General features: G+C 44.7%; 1 protein-coding gene across 1 annotated transcript in view; it reads right to left on the bottom strand.

Moving 5' to 3' along the window:
- GLDN (gliomedin) overlaps nt 1-19,942 on the bottom strand; it is a 63,495-nt gene extending 43,553 nt beyond the window's left edge. The window contains exon 1 of the mRNA XM_026518474.4: nt 19,562-19,942. Within this exon, the coding sequence (XP_026374259.2) occupies nt 19,562-19,924 (363 nt within the window). The 5' untranslated portion in view covers nt 19,925-19,942. The remainder of the gene's footprint in view (nt 1-19,561) is intronic.
- Between the last annotated feature and the right edge of the window lie 4,177 nt (nt 19,943-24,119).

Here is a 24,119-nt window from a genome sequence, read left to right as displayed (position 1 = left end):
TGTGATGGCAAAAGCACTTGAACAATCTAAATGTTCATCAATAAGGCAGTTGTTAAACAGATGAAAAAGAATGATGCAACATGTTATGTCCTCATCTGGAAAGACGGCCTTAGCATACACTTAAGCAAGGTGCAGTCAGAGCCACAACACACAATACAACTTTCTGGTTAAAAAAGGATATCTAGACAAGTCTGGTTAAGCACAAAGGAAAGTTGGGAGCATCATGAACCAAATCACTAATTGAGATTCCTTTTTCTCCTGGTGGCTGAGACCAGGGGAATAAAAAGGAGATTTTCACTTCTTAGCGTATACAGTTTTAGAAGATATGTTGGGATAATGAGTGATTTTTACTTTGTTAGGTTTTTAGTAATTTAGAGGGAGAGAAGAGAGCATACAAAACATTATGTGAACTCAAAAGATGGGTCTAATGGCCCAGCTTTCCCTGGGAACCCAAACATTATACCTTCACAATTACTCCCATCACTTGGAATAACCCAGACCTCTGTTGCTTCTAGACAAATGAACATAGAATGAACTAGAACAATCATCTAGTCCAGTGATTTTTAAAGTGTTCATTAGTCATAAGATTTTTCTTTTTCCCACATAAATTGCCAAAACCCAAAACATAAAACAAATAAAAATTGAGCTACTCTGGGTGAACTGGGGTGAGGTTGGCCTTATTTATCTGCAAATGAGAGGTTTGGACTAGACATGATTTCAAATTCTGCTCCAGCCGGAAGATGGGGGAGAGGAGGTGGGGAGGGACACCCAGAGACCTAGAGTCATGGGAGGACGGAAGGGAAAGCTGAGGACCCCAGAGAGTAAGTGGAGTAGCTGGTCCAGGTTCACTCAGCTGCTTTCCAGAGCTGAGTACTATTTTCTTCCACAGGTACCTTTTCATACTGCTGAGCCTTTGCAAAAGGAACTGTCTGAATTCCACTCAAAATGCAAAGTTTTGCTTTAGTTTAGTTTGAATATGAATAGGATATTAGATTTTTACTACTTGAAAATGCATCAATCTTAAAGAAGTCTTTTCTGGGCAAAAGTGAAAGGTTTAGTCAAAAGTGCTTCTCATCAGAATGAGTATTGCTAACTGCAGTGAGTCGCCACTGTTCATCTGAACACAAAACTGCCTGGTGATAGGCTGGCTCCCCTCTTTTACTCTCAGAATTGATTCATGAAAAAGTAAGAGAGCAGACCTGCACAACCACACTGGCTTGCTCTGGTTTGAGCCCTGCTTAAACAATGTATGCTGCTGTGGCTTCTCCTAAGTTCCCCAAGCATAGTCTCTGGTTTATTAGCTGGAACACTGTTCAAATTCCAAGTTACCTTTCAGATCTGACCTATTCTGTAACTTAAATTCCATTTTTCTTAGACAATTGAACACTCTTGATGACTCCCTGTAATTATGCAAATTGCTGTTATTATGCACATACAAACGATCCTTTAGAAACGGCTCCAGGGAGCTGTTAATCAGCCTGCCATTGACTGTAGAGATGGGGCTCTGAATGTGGGGGCCCAGCTGCTGGAGGGTTAGACCACAGGTGTTGGAGGAATCCCTCATGGGGTCTGCAGCTGAGGTCAGCCACCCTGGACTCATCCCCGTGAAAGACGAGAACTCACACTGGAGCCAAGACATGGTGATGACAATCTGCAAATCCCAAGAGGAAGGTGAAGTTTGCCTTACATGGGGCTGAAATTCTTGAGTATGAACTTGGTCCTGCAGGCCCACAGGAAGATCAGCCAAAGGTCCAGGCATTTGTCAGCTCAAATAAGAAAGCCCTGGCCATCCCACACCAATGGCCTTGGGGCTGAATGCTCCTGTCAGTTCATCCTGACTGGAATCCTGGGAGTCCAACTAAACCCTGCCCAGCCTTCCCCAAAGACCTCTGTTCCCACTGATTGCTGCCCCCCCACCCTTTGAGCCCAGCAGCATCACCATATGGCTGGTTGTTGGCACACTTCTCATGTGTTGCTCTGGCTTCTCAACCAGATGGGCTCATCGGTAGGGACTGTTTCATCCTTTTTCTGTATGCTCCACTGACTCATTAGTTCTCTTCCCCAATGCATTAGAATGGCATTGGGCACAAAGTAGGTGCTCAATAAATACTTCATAATTGGTTACTCACTCAACTGGAAGGAGAATGTACTCCTCAACCAATGATAATATTTCTTTCCGACCAGCAGTAACATTGCTGATGGGAAGCGAACATCTAGCATGTGGCTGCCTATCTCTCTTTGTGCCTGCTTGTTTAAGATAACTTTATTTTGGCAGACATGCCGCTAATGCCTAGAAAACAGGAGCTTGGAGCCTCCGGGATTATCCTATCAGGGTTCCAGAGACAGGGCTGTCCCCTTCCTGCCCACATGAACATGGCTGCAAAACCAGAAACAATTGATATTCCCCTGGTATGCAGGGAAATAACCCAAACCTTTCACGCTCTCTTGAGCAGAGGCACCTGAATGAGCTCTGCACCCAGCTGGTTAAGGCTGGGGCAGCTAGGCAGAGACTGGGGTGCTGACATGTAGGGGAGTGTCAAACATTAGTGAAAATCCAATGCCATGCTGCTATTTACCAGCTACTCTTGCTTTACTAAGTGGATTAGGATGGGGGTAGAGGCTCGTCTGCCCTCCAAGCAGAGGTTGGACTACTTCTCCCTGAGGCATTTCCTTTGCAGAGTAGCGTCTGCAGAGCTGAACTGAATTGCTGGAGACAGTACAGCCTCCTGCCGTCCTCCTTCTCACCCTGGCTCAGTCACTGCCCAGACGCTAACAAAATGCTGAACAACTGATTACGGGGTGCTGGTTTAGAGTCCACGCACAAGCCTCAGCCAGCCCTCTTGCATGCAAAGTCATAGAAGCTGAAGCAGCTTGGGTTGGGCTCAGGACTCATCAATCCCAGTTGGAAGAGGTGGTTCCAGCAAACATCCTCACCCAATGTCTCTGACAAAATTGCTTTCAGCTGGAATCAGGGCCCGGGGACATTTATTAACACTGGGAACATCTGAAAATGTGCAGTGCAAGTTCCTGAAGGAGCATTTCCTCCCCAGGGTGTGCTTCGAGGACGTCTTTGGGCTCTGACCTCAGGTCCAACAGTGGTGGCAGATATTTCTTGTGTCTTGTTGACTGAGCAAGACCTTGTACAAGTGCTCCAGACCCTTGACAAAATCGGACTCATGACAATACTTACTCCAAGCAGCAGCTGGGAGGAGTAACGTAGTCCTCATAAAAACAACTTTATATGTTTGTACTGGTGTTATATAAAGATATTGTTTCATGATTTGAACATAAATGAAGTGGTTCTACTTTTTGAAACATCATTAATTCATGCTATTTAAAAAAATATTAGACTAAAGTCTAGTTGCTAGCTTGAAAATGTAAAACAGAGTAAGATTTATAAAAACAGCCAGACAAAACAATAAGCTCCCTAAGCCATTGAACAGAAATTGCCATTGGTCATTACGACTCCCTTCTTAAGCCTTTCCCTTCTCCTACCAGGCACCCCTCAGAACCAACAAGTCCCGGGTTCTCAGTCTTATCCTGTGTGCAGTCCAAGTAACTGCCCCTCAGGAATGGCCAGACCTTTTGCTTTTCCATCTGTTGATAGGCTGGGTGAGAGTCATTGGCAGCAAGGAGCACTGCTCACACCAATGGGCTGACCCAACTCCAGAATCAGAAACCTGGGCCACTCTCGGAGAAGGCTCAGAACACGTCCTCCCAGTATCTCCTATGCTCACATCATTCTTCTACCACCAGATAGGAGACAGATGCAAACACAGAGATGATGTGACATTGGGCCTATCCTGAAACAGTTCTCCCCACAGCCCCCATCATAAAAAAAAAAAAAAAAGCAGCTTAAATCAAGTTTTTAAGCTCAAATCCTTGCCCATACTTTAAGAAGTTGTCTTGGAGTGAATCGTCTATTTTCAAATCCAGCCATCTATTGACTAATTCTGGCCAATTGTTTCTTAAAAGGAAAAGAACAATTTCTTTTTATTTCTGTAGAGTAAAAGCACATGCAAATGTAATGGAATAGCTTCCAAACAAAATTATATGTAACTATGAGAAAATAGCGGTGATGATTTGATCTCAAGATCTTGAGATGGGGAAGAACATCGTAAGCGTAAAAGCAAAAGGAGAACCCATAAATGAAAGGCTTTATAGATATGACTACGTGAAATGAAAAATTTTAACCCCCCTTGAAACAAAAAAACTCTAGAAAAAAAAATTAAAAGAGAGGAAATACCCAAGGCCAAAAGGTGTGGTACAAAGAACACGGGCTTTGGAGTCAGATCCAGCTCCATCTGATCTGAATTCCAGTTCTTTCACTCACTGGCCTGTGATGTCAAGCAGCTTAACCTCTCTAAGCCTCAGTGACCTGTCAGCCATGTGGAAATTACCCAAGGCCATATGTTTTCTTCCCCTTGGTATTATTAAAAGGTGCCTAATTGGGGCACCTGGGTGGCTCAGTGGGCTAAACATCCAATTCTTGATCTCAGGGTCGTGAGCTCAAGCCCTGTGTTGGGCTCCATGCTGGGTGTGGAGCCGACTTAAAAAAAAAAAAAAAAGAAGAATGTCTAATTGAGCTATAAGCACCCAAAACAAGGTAAAACTCACAATGTCTAGCATCCAATAACAAATTACCAGACCTGAAAAGAAGCAGGAAAACAGAACCCATAATGGGGGGCGGGAAGCAATCAATTGAAACTCACCGAGAAATGGTATCAGTGAAGGAATTATTAAACAAAGACAATAAGACAGTTATTTTAACTGTATTCCAAATGTTCAAGAAGCTAAAAGCAAGACTGAACATGTTAAATAGAAACATAAAAAAATATAAAAAACACCTAATTCAAACTTCTGGCAATGAAAATTACGATGTCTGGATGAAAAATGCACTGAATGGGACTAAAATCAGATTAGACATTGAAGAAGAAAGATTAGTGGAGACACAGCAATATCAGCTAGCTAAAATGAAACAAATGAACGGATCACCAATGAGCCGTGGGACAACTCTACGTGTGTAATTAGAGTCCCTGGCTGGCGGGGGTGGGGGGGAGAAAAATATTTGAAAAAATAATAGCAGAAAACTTTCCAAGATTTCAAGAAAACTATAAATCTGTATCTCCAGCAAGTTCAACAAAACCCAAGCACAGGAACCATGAAGAAAATGATACTAAGGCTTATCATAATAAAACTGCTTAAACCTGTATTAAAAGGAAAATCTTTGGGGTCGCCAGAGAAAAAAAGACACAATCCATACATAGGAATAAAGACAGGGATAACAACAGTCTTCTTGTTGGAAACAAAGCAAGTCAGAAGACAGTGGGATAACATCTTTAAAGTATTGAAAGGAAAATCAAAATAATTGTCAACGATGAAGGCAAAGACTTCTGACGTTTTTATGCTGACCCGTATCATGCTGGAGCTAAACAAACCACCTGCTGTTCAAATGCCTTCTTGCTCCCGCCCAGCACTTGCCTTGTGAAGTCCTGCCCATCCTTCCAGGCTTGGCCCAAATGCCGCCTCCTTCTTGAAGCCTTTCCTGACTGCCCACTGGATTTTAGTCTTACTTCTCTGAGGATCCTATTATCCTTTGCTCTGTGTCATGAGTGTTTGAGGGTTTGCCTTTTCCTTTCCATTAGCCAATAAATATGTTGGGGGCTCCTGTCTTGTTCTTCCTCATCACCCACAGCGTGCACCCTCACCGCCCAGGATAGGCACTTAGCATTTGTTATATTAACCTACATATTACTTATTTGCTTAAAGGATTCCGTGAAACTTCTAAGATATTTCTGACTGATTTAGAAGTACCTATTTATTCATCAGCAAACATTTGATAAGCCAGGCCCTGTGCTTATAAAGGTAAGAGAATATCTCTGGGCACAAAAGGCTCACAACACAGTTAATTGGTTTAAATTGGTTGCTTATAAAAGATTTTTTTAAAGCAGTCTGAGTTTAATATGGAGTGGAGGGATTCTTGGTTAGAGCACCCCAGGGTCCAGGTAATGAATATCCTCCTGTTCAGAATTTCTACTATATCCTGGGGACACTTCCAACTGGGACCCCTTCCCAGACTCGTATGCAGCTCCCTCTTTGACCTCTTCACGTGACCATCCAAAGGAAATCTCAGGGTTAACATACCTGACACTGAATTCCTGATACTCCCCTCAAACATCTATAGTTCGGCCACCTCAGTTAATGGCGATTCTATCTTCCATTGCTTGGCCACTAACCTTGAAGTCATTTAACATCACTTCTTCCCCTCACACCTGTAATCAGGCTGTCAGCAAATTGTATCAGTTGGACCATCAGACATATCCACTTCTTATCATAGCTGCTGCCAGCACCCTGGTCTAAGGCACTCTCTTCTTTCACCTGGATTATCACAATACTATATCGAAAGCCTCCCTGCTTCCACTGCCCACCCTGCTCCCGTAGAGAGTCTAGTCTAAGCACAGTGATTTCCTTGAAAAGACAGGACACACCAATCCACTCCTCTGCCTAAAATCCTGCAAAGACTCCCCCTAAAGGTCAGTGTCCTTACAACAGCCCGCAAAGCAATGTGCGAACTGTTCTCCAGTCCCCCCACTTTTCTCTCTGACCCCCTTTCTGACCTACTTCTCCGTCCCACTCACTCTGCTCCAGTCTCCACCTCAGGGACTTTGCATTTGCTGCTCTGCCTGCATGGCCCTTCCCCAGATATCCACATGGCTCGCTTCTTCCTCCTATGAGTTTTCGCACAAATGTCACGTTCTTGGTGGGGCCTTCCCCACCCACATGACTTATAATTCCATCTTCATCGTTCCCACTCTCTAATTCTTACCCCTGCTTTATCATTTTCCACAGCACTTATCCCCTTCTAATACTGTAGGTAATTATGTACTTTGGTTCTTGCCTGCCCTTCCCTTCCAGAACATAAAGTCCAAGAGGACAGGGATTTGTATGCTTTCTTCAGACTGTTTCTCATGCACCCACAATAGTGCCTGGGACATACTAGGTGCTCCATAACCACATATTGAATGAATGAACCTCTGACAGGTAGAGTAGGCCCCTAAGTCTTACCAATACCTGACACCATCTTCTTTTTGGTGAGTAGCATGAATTCTGAGGAAGGAATTCAAAAAATGCTCCGGGACCTACCTTCGAAACTCTTAGCAGGGCAAGAAACCAGAGTCAGAGACTGACAGATACCTGACTTTAGATTTGCATTTGTTGAGTTGTGGAAGAATTCATCAGTGAAGAGGTATTCATCAGCTACCTCGCTAGAAGCATGGCGAAGAACGGTGAGATGTATTTAAAGAGACAAGGTGACTAAAGGTGACAAATTGGAGACCAAAACTGTACACAGAGTTTTAGTTTGTGTGATATAGACAGATAAGTACAGAAGGAGTGAGGGAAGGAAAAGATGAGTGTTTTGAAGTGAGCTGAGAATCACTTGTCCTCTCCTGGCCTCTAATGGAGTTTTCTGAAGCATGAGTGTTGCTGGAATAATCTTTCACCAACCATTAGTAACAATATTTTGTGCTCACATTGTTCCCTTCAACAAGCATCTTCAGATAATTTCTGATTTTTATCTAAGCATTCTTATCCTTACCTTATAGTCAGAAAAATATATATAAACCATAACAAGTAACTCGTCAGTGCTGGGGAATGGACAAAGAATTAAGCCATTATCCCCAAACTCTGCCCTGTGGCATTCTTTGTACATAGCAAAAGCATTTGTGAAGATGTTTTATCAACCTACTCCTTACTCAGACCCCTCCTCCTTCCTCCTTGTATCAGAGAATAGCTATAGGCGGTTACTCCAGAGAACGTTTGGAGAAGGTCCGTAGGGGTGAAATGCTCACCCACAAAATAATTAGTGATGCTGTTAGCCATAGAACACTGGCTGGATGGGACCACTGGTCTGACAAACACGCTGTTCCTATGGGGTTTAAAAAATGTTGGTCAATGAAAGAATGAATGCATGAGTTCACATTGGACATGAATAAAGATGTTTGTAAAGTATGCTTAACATAATTAAATTCCCTAAATATCTAAAAAATACATATATTTTTTCCTTTTGGACCTGATAACCAGAAAAATAACTAAGAAACACCATTCTTTCTAGAGGTCTGTGTGTTTCCCCCATCACCTGAGATTCCAAACTTTAGAGTCATCCTACGATCTGCCCTTTCTCTGGCAAATTCTGTTCATTCAATCTGCATTGTTTTTATTAAGGTTTCAAAATTCCCTGAAGCACAGAAAGCAAGCATTGGAGAAATACTAAATTATCAGTAATAATAAGCTAACACATACTGAGTTGTAGGCACCATGCCAAGGGCTTTACATGGATTACTGAATTGAATCCTTGTGGTAACACCTAGGATAGACACGGCTATCATTGCCTTCTTAAGGATGAGACAACGAAGCACAGAGAGCTTGACCTGTCAAAGGTCACACACCTAAAAGGGAGCCAGGAGTAAACACATAGTATGATTCTAGTACTCATTGTAAAGGCCTTTCACTTTTTAGACTTGTAAAGACCTCTCTCTCAAAGCAAAGACAGAGTTCTTGGAAGCAGGATGTTCTCCTTTCCCTGAATGCTTTCTTTCTTCAGTTATCCTTCCCCCCCTTTTTTCTCTCTTTTCGTTTCATATTCAGTCTCAAAACAAATTCAACATCCTCACTTAAAAAAATTTTTTTAAATTATTTTTTAGAGGGTGGGGTGGGGCAGAGGGAGGGGGTGAGAGAGAATCTCAAGCAGGCTCCACGCCCAGCATGAAGCCCAATGCAGGGCTCGATCTCACAAACCTGAGACCACGACCTGAGCCAAAATCAAGAGTCGGACACTTAACCGAATGAGTCACCCAGATGCCCCTTGGCATCCTCACTTCTAAATTAACCTGCTTCAGTGTTTCCTCAATTTTGCGCATCTCAATGTTGGATGGATCTGGACCAGATGGTTCCTTATTCTTTCTTATATCCAATTAGTTACCAGTTCAATTCATTCTCTGTCTTGGCATTTGTAGGATAAAGATTTTCTTCGCCATTTCTGATGCCACCACCTTAGCCAGACGTGAATCCTTTCTTGCCCGGACTAAGGCAATTACTTCCTATCTTTCTTCTTGCCTCTGATCTCTCCCCTGCCTGTCCTGCACGACACCACCAGACCAGTCCTATAAAACCACTTTCTTCATGACTCCTTCCTGATGAAAGATCTACAACGCTCCCAGTTGCTATCAGATTCATTCTCAACTTCTCAAGAGTGTAAATTTAAGGAATTCCCCTCCTCCTAGCCCAAACTCCCCAGCGCAGGAAGATCTCCTTCCTCGCTCTTCCAGCTTGAGACCATTGTCATTTCAGTCCCTCGAGCTTGGCGTAAGTTATCATCTGCCCTTGGAATGATTCACCCTCCTTGCCTTCCCAAATCTTACCAACCCTACATTGCTCACTTCAAGTTCTGTCTCTTCCATGAAACCTTCCTTCATAACTTTAGTGAGAATTGATTTTCTCCCTTCTTAACTGCTCCAATGTTCATCACACATCTCACTATAAAGGATTTTCCTCTAAAGTCTCCCTGTTCAGAAAGATTGATTCCAAGGTCCTCAAGGGTTGCCTAGAGGGAGAGGGCATTTTTCACCTCTGAGTGAAAATGAATCCAGACTCCAATAGTCATCCATTAAGTTACTGAAAAACTGGGGAATTATTTTGCAGTTGTCAGTTCATCATTTTAGCTTGGGTATAGTTATCCACATTTTTCCCCCACGTACTTTACAGTCTTTACGTACAGCCCAGGCAGGGTCTCCAAAGTTTCCAGCACTTCGGCGAGCACAGGAAACTTTCTGAATGGCAGATGAAAGGTTGTTCTACCTTTTGCGTTCAGAACAAACTCCACAAATTGCATTTTGAATGACCTTTAGTTGGCCTTGTTGTTTTAACTCTACCTTTCAGTAAAGAAAATTGTGCCTTGAACTTTAGTTAAACTGGAAGTAAATTATATCTACTTAAAATATAGAGCTGTTAAAACCCAAAGAGCTACATAAAAGCAACTGATGGGCTGAAAAATGCTCTCTTTGTAGCAGAATCACAACCGAAAAGCTTCAGTTTATTTCACACAACATGACCTTTAGTCTGTAGATAAAATGCATGTAAATTAAGCTTGAATGTCAACTAGATTTGGCCAAGGATTTCTTTTACGGGAGCAGGCAGGGGAGGGTGAGTTTGAGGAATGTAGAGAAAAAAAGTATCTTTTTCTTTTTTCCTCAGATAAGTGTGTTTTGTCAGATCTGAAGCCTGTTCTGATAGTTCCCACATAGGTAATCCTATTCTCGAAAACATGAGACCCCTAAGAAGTAAACTGTTCTTCTTTCTTAGAAGTTGTTTTTGCTCTACCTTCTGCTCACATTTTGTCGATTTTCCAAATGAAAGCATCCAAAACATTTTTTAGGACTGCCACCATCAGTAACCAGTAGGAGTTAACAACAGCTGAGCCTGTCAGAAAGGGGGTCAAGATGACTCCCTCTTAGTGAGTGTCGAACCTCGTCATTGGTGGCCATGTAGAAGGGGCAGGGGCCCAGGAAATCCTGACCAGTTCCAGAAGCCCTGTCACCGCGTCCAGGCTAACTCTATTTTGCTTTCATGACAAGGTGATTTAGGCTGGTGTGATGTCAAGCTGGTGTCAAGAGGCCAAATATTATCCCAAAGCAACAGCTGATAAAGCACATGTGAACAGACAACTTGGCATTCTGAAAGAATTGGTGATAAAGCATAAACCCCGAAACAAGATGCTGAGATAATGGGGCAAGAAGGGCTAATGATAAAGTAATAGTGAAAAATCTTCATAACAGCAACAACAAGTAGCTCCTGGGAACCTGACTACACCAGGTGCTATATTTGACCTACATCATTTCCCTTAAACCTCCTAAGGGCACTATGAGGTGCTTGATAGTATCTCAACCTTACAGATGAGGAAACTGGAGTTTGGAGAAGTCCGAAGATTTGTCCAAGGTCGCCCAGCTACAAGGCTGTGGGCTCAGGATGTGAATCCATCTGATTCCCTGGTTCACACTGCTTGCCACCACAACACACTCAGGGAAGCAACAGAGAGAGAGAATTTGGCTGGGAACCTACGAGTGAAGAAGGAATCCCAGGTTGCTCAAATTAGGGCTGCCACACAATGGCTGAAGGTGGCAGGAGTACCGTGTGGAGGTGAGACTGGGCCAGCCATAGACAGGACCCTGGGACAAGGGCACTGGAGATGATGAACAACCTCTTGGCATTGGAAGACTCATGATATGAGAAGTCATTCTGGAACTCACCCAGAAGAGGGCTTCTGCCCAAAGATCTCTCAGCCTGTGGTCTAGTGGGCAGGGCCACTAAATGACAGGCTGTTTGGGGGGTTCTGCTGTCTTCCCAGAGTGGAGTGGCACTATTCCAGGGGGCATGTGGCTTTGAGTTCCAAAGGGACAAAATTCTTTTTATCTCTGGACTACAGGCAGTATCGGTTGAAGGAAAGGCAGGAAACAGAGAGAGTGGACAATTGACTAGGCCCCAGAAGGTCCATCCTGCGCAGGCAGTAGAAGTTTAGCAGGCTTATTCCTGCTTCCCTCACCTCTAATGCTTTGGCGAGAAAGAGACTAAGGGCTTTTTAATAGTGCCAGGATCTAGGAGCAGGTCCAAATGGCTTAATGCCATTCATGTGGTCAACACAACTGCCCTGTTCTCATGGGTCCACATGCTCAGTCCTGGCCCACTTGTTTTTTACATATGTCCTTAGAGAATCATGACAGCTTATATCTACACTGAATATTTTATTTGCATGGATGCAAAATGTGTTTTGATAAAGTGTCTGAAGGATGTAACTACGGAGCTGGCTCTCACCTGACTTCCTCAATGTGCCATCACGAGTTAAGTTTATGGGTGTGTTCACAGTACCAACATCGGACATAATCTTAGCAGGCCTGTAGCTTCAAGTTCTCCTCCACCCTTAATAGACACTCAGAAGTGGCTTCTGACATGCAAACCAACACAGCGTCAGGTGTGACATCCCAAGTGCCCATGTGCACCTGCTGCTTTAAGGAAGGCCAGGGAAACATACGCAGGCACTGCATGTGGGTTTGTGCCTTTGGCAGGCCTGTCTTTTCTTGTTCTTCTGTATCAGGCCTCTGATATCTCATTAGGGACCATTCTGTAGGACCTAATGGTCCTTCCAATTGAAGAGAACAATGGGGTTTGAAAAAGGCTTAGATATAAGATTAACAGTGGTTAAAAGCTGTCCTAACATGACTGCTCTTGACTTGTGGAGCTGGCCTAGAAGGAGCAAAAGGCCTGAGGGCCAACTTGACCCTGCAGCCCTCCTCCAGGGTGGAACCACACTTTGGGTCAGCTCCATCCTAGATTCTGTCTCCTCGGGGGAGGTCTTAAACCCTATTAGAATGGCTAAAATTAACAATTCAGGAAACAACAGATGTTGGCAAGGATGCAGAGAAAGGGGAATCCTCTTACACTGTTGGTGGGAATGCAAACTGGTACAGCCACTCTGGAAAACAGAATGGAGGCTCCTCAAAAAGTTAAAAATTGAGCTACCCTATGATCCAGCCATTGCGCTACTGGGTGTTTACCCCAAAGATACAGACATAGTGAAGAGAAGGGCCATATGCACCCCAATGTTCATAGCAGCAATGTCCACAATAGCTAAATTGTGGAAGGAGCCGAGATGCCCTTCAACAGATGACTGGATTAAGAAGTTGTGGTCCATATATACAATGGAATATTACTCAGCTATCAGAAAGAACAAGTTCTCAATATTTCCTGCAACATGGATGGCACTGGAGGAGATAATGCTAAGTGAAATAAGTCAAGAAGAGAAAGACAACTATCATATGATTTCTCTCATCTATGGAACATAAGAACTAGGAAGATCGGTAGGGGAAGAAAGGGATAAAGAAAGGGGGGGTAATCAGAAGGGGGAATGAAGCATGAGAGACTATGGACTCTGAGAAACAAACTGAGGGCCTCAGAGGGGAGGGGGGTGGGGGAATGGGATAGACCGGTGATGGGTAGTAAGGAGCGCACGTATTGCATGGTGCACTGGGTGTTATACGCAACTAATGAATCATCGAGCCTTACATCGGAAACCGGGGATGTACTGTATGGTGACTAACATAATATAATAAAAAATCATTAAAAAAAAAAATAGAGCCATCTTACGACCCAGCAATTGCACTACTAGGTATTTATCCAAAGGATACAAACATAGTGATTCAAAGGGGCACATGAACCCCAATGTTTATAGCAGCAATGTCCACAATAGCCAAATTATGGAAAAAGCCCAGATGTCCATCGACAGATGAATAAAGAAGATGTGGTATATATACACAATGGAATATCACTCAGCCATCAGAAAAAATGAAGTCACGCCATTTGCAATGACCTGGATGGAACTAGAAGGTATTATGCTAAGCGAAATAGGTCAATCAGAGAAAGGCAAATGCCGTATAATTTCACTCTTATATGGAATTTAAGAAACAAATAGATGAACATTAGAGGAAGGGACAGGAAAATAAAATAAGATAAAAACAGAGAGGGAGGCAAACCACAGAGACTCTTAACTCTAGGAGACAAACTGAGGGTTGCTGGAGGGGAGGTGGAGGAGGGTGAGCGAAATGGGTTATGGGCATTAAGGAGGGCACATGATGTATTGAGCATTGGGTGTTATAGTGTTCTGTGCAACTATGAATCACTAAATTCTACCCTTAAGCTAATAAAAAAAACCCAAAACAAAACAAAATCCCCCCCGGGGTTACCCCAATCCTAGAATAACCCTGATGTAGTTGCTTAGGTTCTCCAAAGAAACAACCTCTAGGATCTCCTCCGCTCCAATGGACCACAGTCTATTGAGGAGTTGGCAAGCTTTTTCTGTAAAGAGCCAAAAAGAAAATATTTTAGGCTTTGTGGGCCATATGGTTTCTGTTGCAACTACTCAGTTCTGCTGTTGTCATGTGAAAGTAGTCACAGACAATATGTGAACAAACGGGCATAGTTGTGTTCCAACAAAACCTTATTTATGGTGACTAAAATTTGAATCTCACATAATGTTTGTGTGTCATGAAATATTCTTCTTTCGATTTTTCCCCCTAACCCTTTGTAAATGTAAAAATCATTCTTACTTTGTGGGCTGTTCACAATGGAGCAGCAGACTTGACTTGGCCATAGGGCACAGTCTGATGATCCCTGGTCTGAACTCATCTGGAAGTGACTCCCTCCAAGACGTAGGAAAGGGAGGTTAACCCCGACACAGCCAATGTAGGGCTTTCAAGGAAGTATGGCATCGACGGAAACAGGAGCTGTGACTATAGGTAACGTGATTTTCCCCCTATAAACAAGATAATGTATAGATCCATATAAGTGTCCCTCATTACCGCCATCACGAAAAGCTCTGTTACAATAATGCATTAGCTCAACACAGCTGCATCTCCTCCTTGAGAACTATCCTTAGAACTGGAGCACATGATTTGAACAGCCACAGTGCCGGGAATCTCCATCCCCTGAAGGTGGAGCTGATTTTTAGAAAGAGCCAAAAAACAAAACAAAACCCAACCAAACCAAACACACATAGAAACCCATCTCCACTCAACCAACAATAACAATGGCACAGTTACTAGTATCCTTGCAGAACCAGGGTGGGAAATTTGTGGGGGAGGGGGTGTGGGGGAGCTAAATAAAGCCATTTCTGTTCAAAACCACTCCTGATTGTAAGATGAGATTGCTGGGAACTAAGCTTGGTAGTCCTAAGATGGCCCCTAACAATGTGAGTGTTATTTGGCCAACACACTCGGCCAGTTAAAAACATTTTTTTGGAATTTTTTGGTCAATATTTTAAAGCCAAGAGATTTCACATAAAAAGTCAGATTGTTTTTACTTCTCTTGAAAAATAAAATAAAAAGATCAGGCACAGTGAGCTCTTGCCCTTCCTACAGGAACAATCGGTGAGAGCCCCCCCTTTAGACAGTGCATGCACTTCAGGCTGGCACCGTCTCTGCCACGCCCTACTGCCCCCCCCCCCCGGAGTCCAGGGGCAGCAGCCATGTAACCTTGTGGTTATGGCCTTGTCACTTACAGTTAGAATAACACAATCACATGGTTCAAAAGTCAACATAATACACAAAGCTGTACAGTGAGAGGCTCATTCCCATCTTATCCCCGCCCTCCTTAAGTAAAGCACTTTTGTTAATATCTACACTTATTTTTCTGCTTCTTCCTTACACACGGTAATACAATATATATATTTTTTCTGTCTTACTTTCTTCACTTAAAATATATCCTAAGGATTATTCCCATAACAGGACATAGAGAATTTCCTCATTCTCATTTTACAGCTACCTATCCCAGTGAGCGCACAGGTTGGTTTATTCAACTAATTCCGTATGGACGGGCACGGGCTGTGAATAGTCTTTTGCTTTTACAAATATTCTACAATGAATATGTGCATATGTCATTTCATAGGTGCTAAAGTCTGTCATGCAGGATAAATTCCCACAAGTGAGGTATCTGGGTCACAGGGCAAATGTATTTGTGTTATTTTCAGGCATTGCCAAATTGCCTTCCACGTGAGTTGTACCATTTTGTGGTCCAGACAGCAATGCAAAAGCCTGTCTATTTCCCTTCAGCTTCCCCAGAAGAATGCGTGGTCAAACTTTCGTAGTTTTGTCAGACGGGTACAAATTATATTTCAGGGCAGGTGTAATTTGCATTTTTACACCAAGGCATCTTTTCTCACACGTTTACCTGGAGACGTTTGTATTTCTTCTTCTGAGAACTGTGTTCCATTTTCCTATTGGATTCCTATTTCTGTTGATTTTCCTATCAAATTCTTGTTTTTTTTTCTTGTAAACTTATAGGAGTGCTATATATATGCAGAAGAGTAGCCCTGTATCTATGATATGAGGTGCAAATATTTTTTTTCCAGTTTGTCCTTTGTCTTTGCCTATGTTTATGAGGTGTGTGTTTGTGTTTGTTGTTGTCTGCCGTCCAGATGTTTTATTGTTGTGTGTGCTTTTTAAAATGTAGTTAAATTTATTTACTCTTTCCTTCTGGCTTTTGAGTTGTTAGAAAGAAAGATTTCCCCCATTCCAATATTAAAAAGGAATTTACCCATATTTCCTCCAGTCATTTAAGGATTTCATTTTTTTTTAAATGTAAATCTTCAACCCATTTAGAGCTGGTTAAGATGCACATTGTGAGAAGTAAAACCTTTCTCCTACTGGGAGCTTGACCCTAGATTTTGGACAGGATGCTGAGGCTGTCGGAACATCAATACCTGTAAGACCTGGAAGATGGGATGAGAGAGCAGCTGATGGGAGGAGAAGTGAGACAGGGTGGTGTGAGGTGGGGTGGGGAACTAGACAGGAGGCCCCTCGCCTGCAGGAGTTCCTGGCAGGTGGTTTCCCATTATTGGTCTAGCTCAGTGGTACCCAAGGCCCTTACTACTTTTCTCCAAAGGACCTACTTACTTTTAAGGATTTAATGTGCTTGGTTGTACCAAACTAACTGTTCTAAGTAATGACGAGTTATGTTGCCCTTTTAACAACCCGTTTCTGGGCAGAATGTGCTAGCCAAAATTACCATGCTGAGCTGATACACTTTCAGCCAAAAGCACAGAACTCTGAAGCGTCGGTTAGCTGGAGGAGGCTCAGCTTTTGGATAAATGAGCCATTTGGAAGACTGTTTGAAATGCTGACATTGGTGTGCCTACAGCTTATTTCTTTGTTCCTAGATCTCTACGGACATGCAACCACAGTGGGGGGACCTCTGATCTCATCCTCATTCAAAACCTACTGGTGCTGTATAACCGGGTGGGGGAAGGTGTGACTTCAACCATATGAAGTGTGCACACAGACCTCCACGGTGTATACTAACTCTAACTGTATGCGTACTAACTGATGCATGTTAACTGTGTAAGTTCTCTTAGCAACTTTGCCACTAGACGTGCCCGTGAAAGTGCTTTTTCTTTTTCTTTTTTTAGGATTATTTATTTATTTAAAGATTTTATTTATTTATTTATTTGAGAGAAAGAGTGTACGCGAGCTGGGGCACAGGGAGAGGGAGAAGCAGACTCCCTGCTGAGCAGGGAGCCCGATGTGGGGCTCAACCCCAGGACCCTGGGGTCATGACCTGAGCCAAAGGCAGACACTGAGCTGACTGCGCCACCTAGGCGCCCCTGAAAGTGCTTTTTGAAACATTGTTTCCTCGTGTGAATAATTCTCTATTCGGAGAAAAACAGGGCGTAAAAATGAGAAAAATTTGCAAAGATGAATGATGCTGGAATAAAGTAAAAGGCTTTCAGCAATAAAATTGGTTCCTGTGCTTGAAGCAGCGGCCTCAAGAGAGACCTGGTGGGAGTGAGATGCTTAATGCAGCTCACTATCAGGAGGAAGGCATGCCAAGGTCCAGGCATGCCAGACTGCACCTCTAACAGCTCAGAATCTCTGGGGGTGGGATCTAGGTATCATTTTTAAAGCTCCCCATGTGATTTCAATGTGCAAACACTGCTCTTGAACCATGCTGTTCAAAGCGTGGTCCTCAAATTAGCAATATTGGTGTCAGTGGCTGCTTACGAAAAATTCAGAATCTCAAGCCGGAAATTAGAACTTCTGAGTCAGAATCTGCATTTGAACAAGACTGTCAAGGTATGCACATGCATATTAAAGTAGAGAAGCAGTGATCTAGGGCAGCTTTCTCAAAGTGGCACCTGGAACCCCCTATATCTAACTCACCAAGGGGCTGGGAAGGTAGGGGAATGGGGGTCAGCTGACTTCTTCAGGAAGACAATTCTGGAGATGATCGTTCTGTAAGTGTGAGGGTGCGACGGTGGAATCTGCATTTCAGTGCGCTTCCAGGTGACCCCCTTAGCCTACTGCTTGAGAACTAGTCCCAACAGGAAAGCTGTTTTCTCCTGACCTGCATGGAAATTCCCGCAATGGCACTCTAAGGTCAAAGCATACCCACTGCAAGTGGGGGATGAGTCGGTGATGATCTGTGAATGCTTCTCCGCCTGCCAAACGTGATGTTTCTACTCTCTGACCTATAAGAGAGCAGGTGGTGATAGCTGAATCTAGCTTTCAGACTGACACAGAAGTGGGTCTCTCTGCTCTCTTGGGTTAGTGACTGAACAAGCTCCAATACGCAAGCTTCTACCTTAAAAGCAGGATTAAAAATATAAAATGTTGATGCTCACATGCGTCCGTCTTGAAGGGTTTAAAAAACCCTCAAAATGCATGGTAGAGAGCCAAGAGAAAGAGTAAATTCCCTGAAAGGAGATTTCTTCATTTTACAGAGGTCTTTTTAATGTTTTTGCTTGGGCCCAGATTTTTAAATGATAACACAGGTGAAAAGCAAAAAAACCAAAAAAAAGCCAAGAATGGAAAATTTGATCTTTCCCAAAAGATGCATTTGTGGTATGGAGTACTTCCATGATGCAGTTGTAAAAGCATTTCAGCTCATATAAGATATTTAAAAGCTTTTCTGATACAGAAGCTTTAAGTGAGTTTATCTTCAAATACCTAGGATTCCGAAGTATGGCTCACACTTGGGTTGGGGTGCCAGAACCAAAATCTTTGTACTTATAAAATGAAATAAGACCAGTGCGGTTGTAACGGATAATGAAACGGAATGGGGAACTGCAATGTGATCTAAATGTAATTGTTAATTATTGAGTTAAAAATCAGCAAAAGCAAAGAAACTTCAAACCGGAAAAAAAAGTTTTGAGGCTTTTACGTTTTTAAGAGCAGAGTTTCTCAAACCTTTTTGGGGGAGACCAAATCTAATGAAAATCTAGTGAAAAGCCATGGGCTCTCTCTAGATGCATGCCCCCTGAGTGCACAGTGGTAATTTCTGGAGTTCCATAGACCCGCTGGAGCCCACATGCCCACCTCAGCTTTCACAGTGGATTTTAAGAAAATTTCTCTATTTTGATCTCTCCCACTTGGAACCGCTTTAGACCCAAAAGCACCTTTCTCAGCACCAAGGTTCCAGGTGATTGGTAAAATTAGGGCTGATTGTTTTGCCTTCAGCCAATCTCATGAGGATGGTCCTAGACCAGGTTAAAAGCCAGGCCACTAGTTGAAGCCAGGGAAAGAATCCTTTTACTGAAGAAGTCTGCGTTCTCAGAAATGTTTTCCCCCGTGCTCTTAGGGGGGGCCCCACCAGTGGCGCAGGCCGAGCCCGGAGCCTCCGTGGCTCCCTTCACACCACACTGTGAAAACTTTTGTCCGAAGTTAGGAAGGAAAGTAGGCTCTTAAAAACACCGCCTGCGCCCCTCATTTTACTTGCAGACCCACAGATGTCAGAGTGGAAGACAGCCCTTTCAGTCCCTCCCCCATTTAACGGAGGAGGAAACGGACCTCAGAGGACTGAGGTGCTTGCCCATGTGACCTCCCTAGCCGCACTCACACCCAGGGCCCCTCTCTCAGCACCTCGCCGTCTAGCCAGGGGAGCCCAGGGCGTCTGGGCCTCTCTCCCCACGCTGCCCGCCGCCCACCCTGGCGGAGGCACCACGGGGAACCGAGCCCCCGCCTACCGGCACCATGGAGTAGGTCATCATCATCAGCATGTCGTGGCTCTCGGCGCGGATGTGTGGCGCGGGCTCCCCGCCGTGGCTGCGCTTGTTGCGCGCGGCGCCGGCGGGATCCGGGGGTGGCGCGGGCGCCCGGCGCGGAGCGCAACTCAACTCAGCCAGGAAGGAGCGCAGGGCGCTGTCCTCGCGCTGCTCCTGGCCGCGCTGAGCCTCCAGCGCCCGCACCGCCGCGCTCAGCCCGCGCCACTGGCACAGCGCAAACACCGTGCCCGCAGCATTGAGCGCCGACAGCAGCGCCACCGCCGCCAGCGCTCCCCGCAGCCCCCAGCCGGCGCCCCCGCGGCCTCGCTCCGCGCCCCTGGCCATGCTCTGCGCGCCTCGGGCTGGGCTGGGCAGGGCTCGCCGCCTCCCTCCGGGCAGCCTTTATACGCCGCGGGCAAGCCGTGGGCTGGTGGCAGCGCCGTGAGTCACGCTGCCCTTTGCCCGGGCTGGCGGGGCGGGTTGGGGACAGTAGTAGTGGCGCCTGAGAAGCCCGGAGGGACAGGCGGGTGAGAGGGGGAGAGGAGCAAGTGGAGATGGGGGGGCGGGGGGGAAGGGGTGGGCAGTGCTCATGCTCCTGGTGCCTGGCCAAGAAAACCGGCAAGCCCAGGTCTCCCTCCTTTTCTCACTGCCCTGCCTGTGGGCACTGTTGTGGCCCAGGCCTGCAGAGTGAGCGGCAGACTGAGGGGGAGAGCAGGAATTCTTAAGGCGGCAGAAGCCACTGGATTCCACTCCCTTCTCCCCCCACACTGACCTCTTCAGAGAAAAGGATCAGCATGCCCAGATGCCAAGACATGTGCCCACTGTCCCTAGTGTTCATGAAGGACCCTAGGTTTGCTGCTGGGCAGGGACCCAGGCTGCCCATCACGTGGCCACTGAAGACCCCATGAGATCTTTCTGAGGAAGGGAATGGATAGAGACAAGGAGACAGTTGGCATTGGAGGGTTAAAAAGGCCACCCATCAGAACCAGAAAAGCCTTGTCCTGACTGAGAAGCAGGAGTCCTCTGTGAAGGAAAATTTCTAGGATGTGACAGGCCAAGATCTCCCATGAGACCCATATCTAGGAGGCAGCAGGGTGGGGAGAAAAAAAAACTCAAGGGTGGAAATCAGGAGACCTGGTTCTACCCCCATTCTGCTACTACTCAACTGAAGGGCTTTGTGCATGTTGCGAGACCACTCCGAATTGATTCTGAGGTGCTTTTTGTCTGAAGAGCTGGGACTATTAGTAGACCCTTTCTGGACCTTACTTAGCCTGCCTTGTTTGAGGGGGCAGTTGCCTCATGCCTCCCAGTTACCTCTTCCTTTTCCTGTCAGCTCAGATGCCTGTACCTCAAGGATCACTATCCCCCAAATGCAGAGTCACTTCTCAGTCTCTTCAGAGGACCTCTCCACCCTGTTTCTCACCTTTCCCCAGAATGGCTCTGCCTCCCTGGTGCCCCAGGGCCCACAGGAGACCCTGGTGGTGTTGGAAGACCCCAATTAGAAGCCAAGATTGCTGTTTCCAGAGCCCATTATTTCAAAGGAGGAGATGGCCCTTTGCCATCAAGCCAGCTGGAGCTGTCACGGTTCTGTGTCAAAGTCTGGATTCCTGAGTTTTAATTGGGACATTGACCAACTGGCATATTCCTAGGAGAGCATCCAGGATGAGAAGGACTTAGGAAAGCATGAAGTTCCAAGTGGTTCATGAAGGACCTCAACTATGGGGACATGATGTCTAAGAGGGAATGGAGGTGATAAAGACTTAGGATTTAGGAAAGCATGAAGTTCCAAGTGGTTCATGAAGGACCTCAACTAACATGGTGGACATGATGTCTAAGAGGGAATGGAGGTGATAAAGACAAATTTGTCCAGTTTCTCTGAACTCTAACATACGTGATCTATTTGAAGAATGCCATGTATCTTTATCTTATCCAGGCTTAAGATGCCAGGCTTAAACCAATGGAGAGAAGCCACAGAGAGACAGCTGGGCATCAGGCTCAGTAAGATCTTCATTTAATTCACTAAAAATTTAATGAGCTGTGTGTCAGGCATAGTGATGGGCATTGGAGGTACTGAAATGAACAAGGCAAGCAGCTTGCAGTGTGAGCAGTTGGAGTCCCATGGAAACTCCTGAGTTTCTCTTTATCCTGGCATTCATTGTAGTTACTACTGCCTGACCATGTCATCAGTGCCCACTGGCAATAACAGAGTAACAGCAGCTGAAGTTAGGGGCCACATATTGTTTGACCTTGTCTCTCCCAACACCTAGCACAGTCCCTGGCTTGAAATGGCCATTCAGTAATTACCTGTTGAATGAGTGAACGAACAAATGAATGAATAAAAGGCTGTAGAGTGAACATATGTCTATGTAAAATGATGTGTGCCTAGTGGTAGTAAGGCTTAAGCATGAAACTCTTCTTGTGCCACTGAACTGGAGCTACCTTCCTTGAAAGACTGCCTGTCCGGTGGTGGGGAGAGTAACTGTAGCCTGACACACACACCTTCAACCCCTCTGGTTCAGAGCCCATAGTTAGTAGAAGGAAGGGAGTTTCAGTTCCATTTGGAACCAGCCAGGCTTTATCTGATGACCTCAGGTGAAGGATGCTACCCTTCTTGGGATGTAGGACTCAAAAGGTTTGTGGGATTGACTTTGGGCTGGATGGCTGGAGTACCTGGGATACTGCACTCAGAGCAGACAGGCAGAAAGAGAGCAAAGGGAAGGCAAGATTCCTCTCCCACTCAACACTTCTTCCCATTCCCTCTCCAAGTCTTTCTGTGTAGGAATATAATATTTTATTGGAAAGGAGAAGGGTGGGGCAAGTTGTAATGGCCCCAAGATGGCTGTATGCAAGCATCTGGCCTTGCTCTGTTCTCTTTTCCCTTTCTTCTCTGTCTTCTCTCTACACCCTTGCTCCACCACAGCTCCAGGCATTGACCCTTCTCCTTCACTGTCCTGTCTCAGAGTTGTGCCTGTTTAAGGCCTAGCTCAGAACCCTGTTCCTCATCAAGCCTTGCCTTTTGTACCATACTCAATTCTCCCTCTTCCTGAACTCTGCAAGCCCCAGGGACTCGGAGGCTAGAGGCATGGGCTTTGGAATCAAATAGAACTAAGCTTAAAACTGCATTCTAAATTTACAACTTTGGATATGTTACTCAGCTTTTCTAAGGAGAGTGTAATCATATCTATCTCATAGGTTGTGAAGATTTAATGAGAAAATACATGTAGAGCACATGGCATATAGAAACACTCGGGGTGGACATTAGTGCTATTGCCTATGGGCTGTCTGAACTTGCTGACACCCTTGCTGTGCCTTGGGCTGTTGACCGAGATCTTCTAGATCTTACTTCTTTTGTTGGGTTATAATATGCTTAAGAAAGGGACCTCTCTCCACTGTGACACATCAGGGGCTTATGCCAAGTAGGAATGTTAGATTAATAAATTGATTAGCTAATTACACTTTTTCGGATGCTTTTTGAGGAACAGAACTTTTCAACGCATGGTAAACTTGGCCGCTTTTCTGAACACAGTGGCTTTGAGTTTGGTTGTTTGGGGCCCTTCCATCTCTAACTTCCTAAGCCTGCCATGACTCCTTGAGGGATAGATACATCTGTGTAGACTGTCCTACCTAGTGTTTCTCAGGATGGGCTGGTACTTTTAGTAATAAGTAATTCTAAAAAAAAAAAGTTAGCTATTAATCTGGCCTATTTTGTTGACACAGGGGTTCAAGATAGAGTGAGGACACAGGGAGATATCTGACTTTCTTTTTCTGGAGACCAAAGAAGCGAAGAACATTCTGTGCTATCTTTACAATGAGAAGTAGCTTTTCCATTAAAAGACAGATGCTTCATTTTCAAAGGTTAAATAGAATGGTCCTCAAAAAATGATTCCAGCTCGTAAACTTTAGGGCCCTGGAGAAAAATATCCAAGTCAAGAACATACTCCAACTTTAAGTCCACAGCATTTCCTCATGACCGTGAAGTGAATAATTTTCATTTACTCTCAGGCCTGATCTTGGGTATTGTCGTCCTCTGTGATGAAGTTGGCGGGTATGCTGTGACTCCTGATGGTGCTGCCTCCCCATCCCCACTCTTCCTCCTTGCCAGGGGTTAGGGAGAAAATCTCTGTAATAGTTGCCACCAAAGTATATTAACCGCCCAAGCATGTTGGGTTTTTAACTCAACATTTCTACATTTTAGCCCCATGAAACTTCAAGCTCCCCAACCAAAAAGAGTCAGAAATTTCTTTTCTTTGTTCATTCACTCATTCATTTATCCATTTATTCAACAAATCAAGTGCTTACTATCTGTCAGGAACTGTGCTAGGAACTAGGAATAGGATGGAGAGCAAAACCAGACACCATTCCTGCCTTCCTGCAGCACGTGGTCTAAGTGGGGAGATGGAATTATCCAAGTAATTGTGTGAGGGTATAATTCTAAATGAGACAATGAGATAGATGATCTGAAGGAAAGGAGTGCTATTCTGTGAGTTCGTATCACTGAGGAACCTACCCTAGATGTGGAGTGTGGGGTCAGGGAAGATCT

This window comes from Ursus arctos, unplaced genomic scaffold (assembly GCF_023065955.2).
Source record: "Ursus arctos isolate Adak ecotype North America unplaced genomic scaffold, UrsArc2.0 scaffold_36, whole genome shotgun sequence".
NCBI classification, from domain to species: domain Eukaryota; kingdom Metazoa; phylum Chordata; class Mammalia; order Carnivora; family Ursidae; genus Ursus; species Ursus arctos.
The sequence above is the reverse complement of the archived record's forward strand: the minus strand, read 5'-3'. Positions and strand labels throughout refer to the sequence as shown.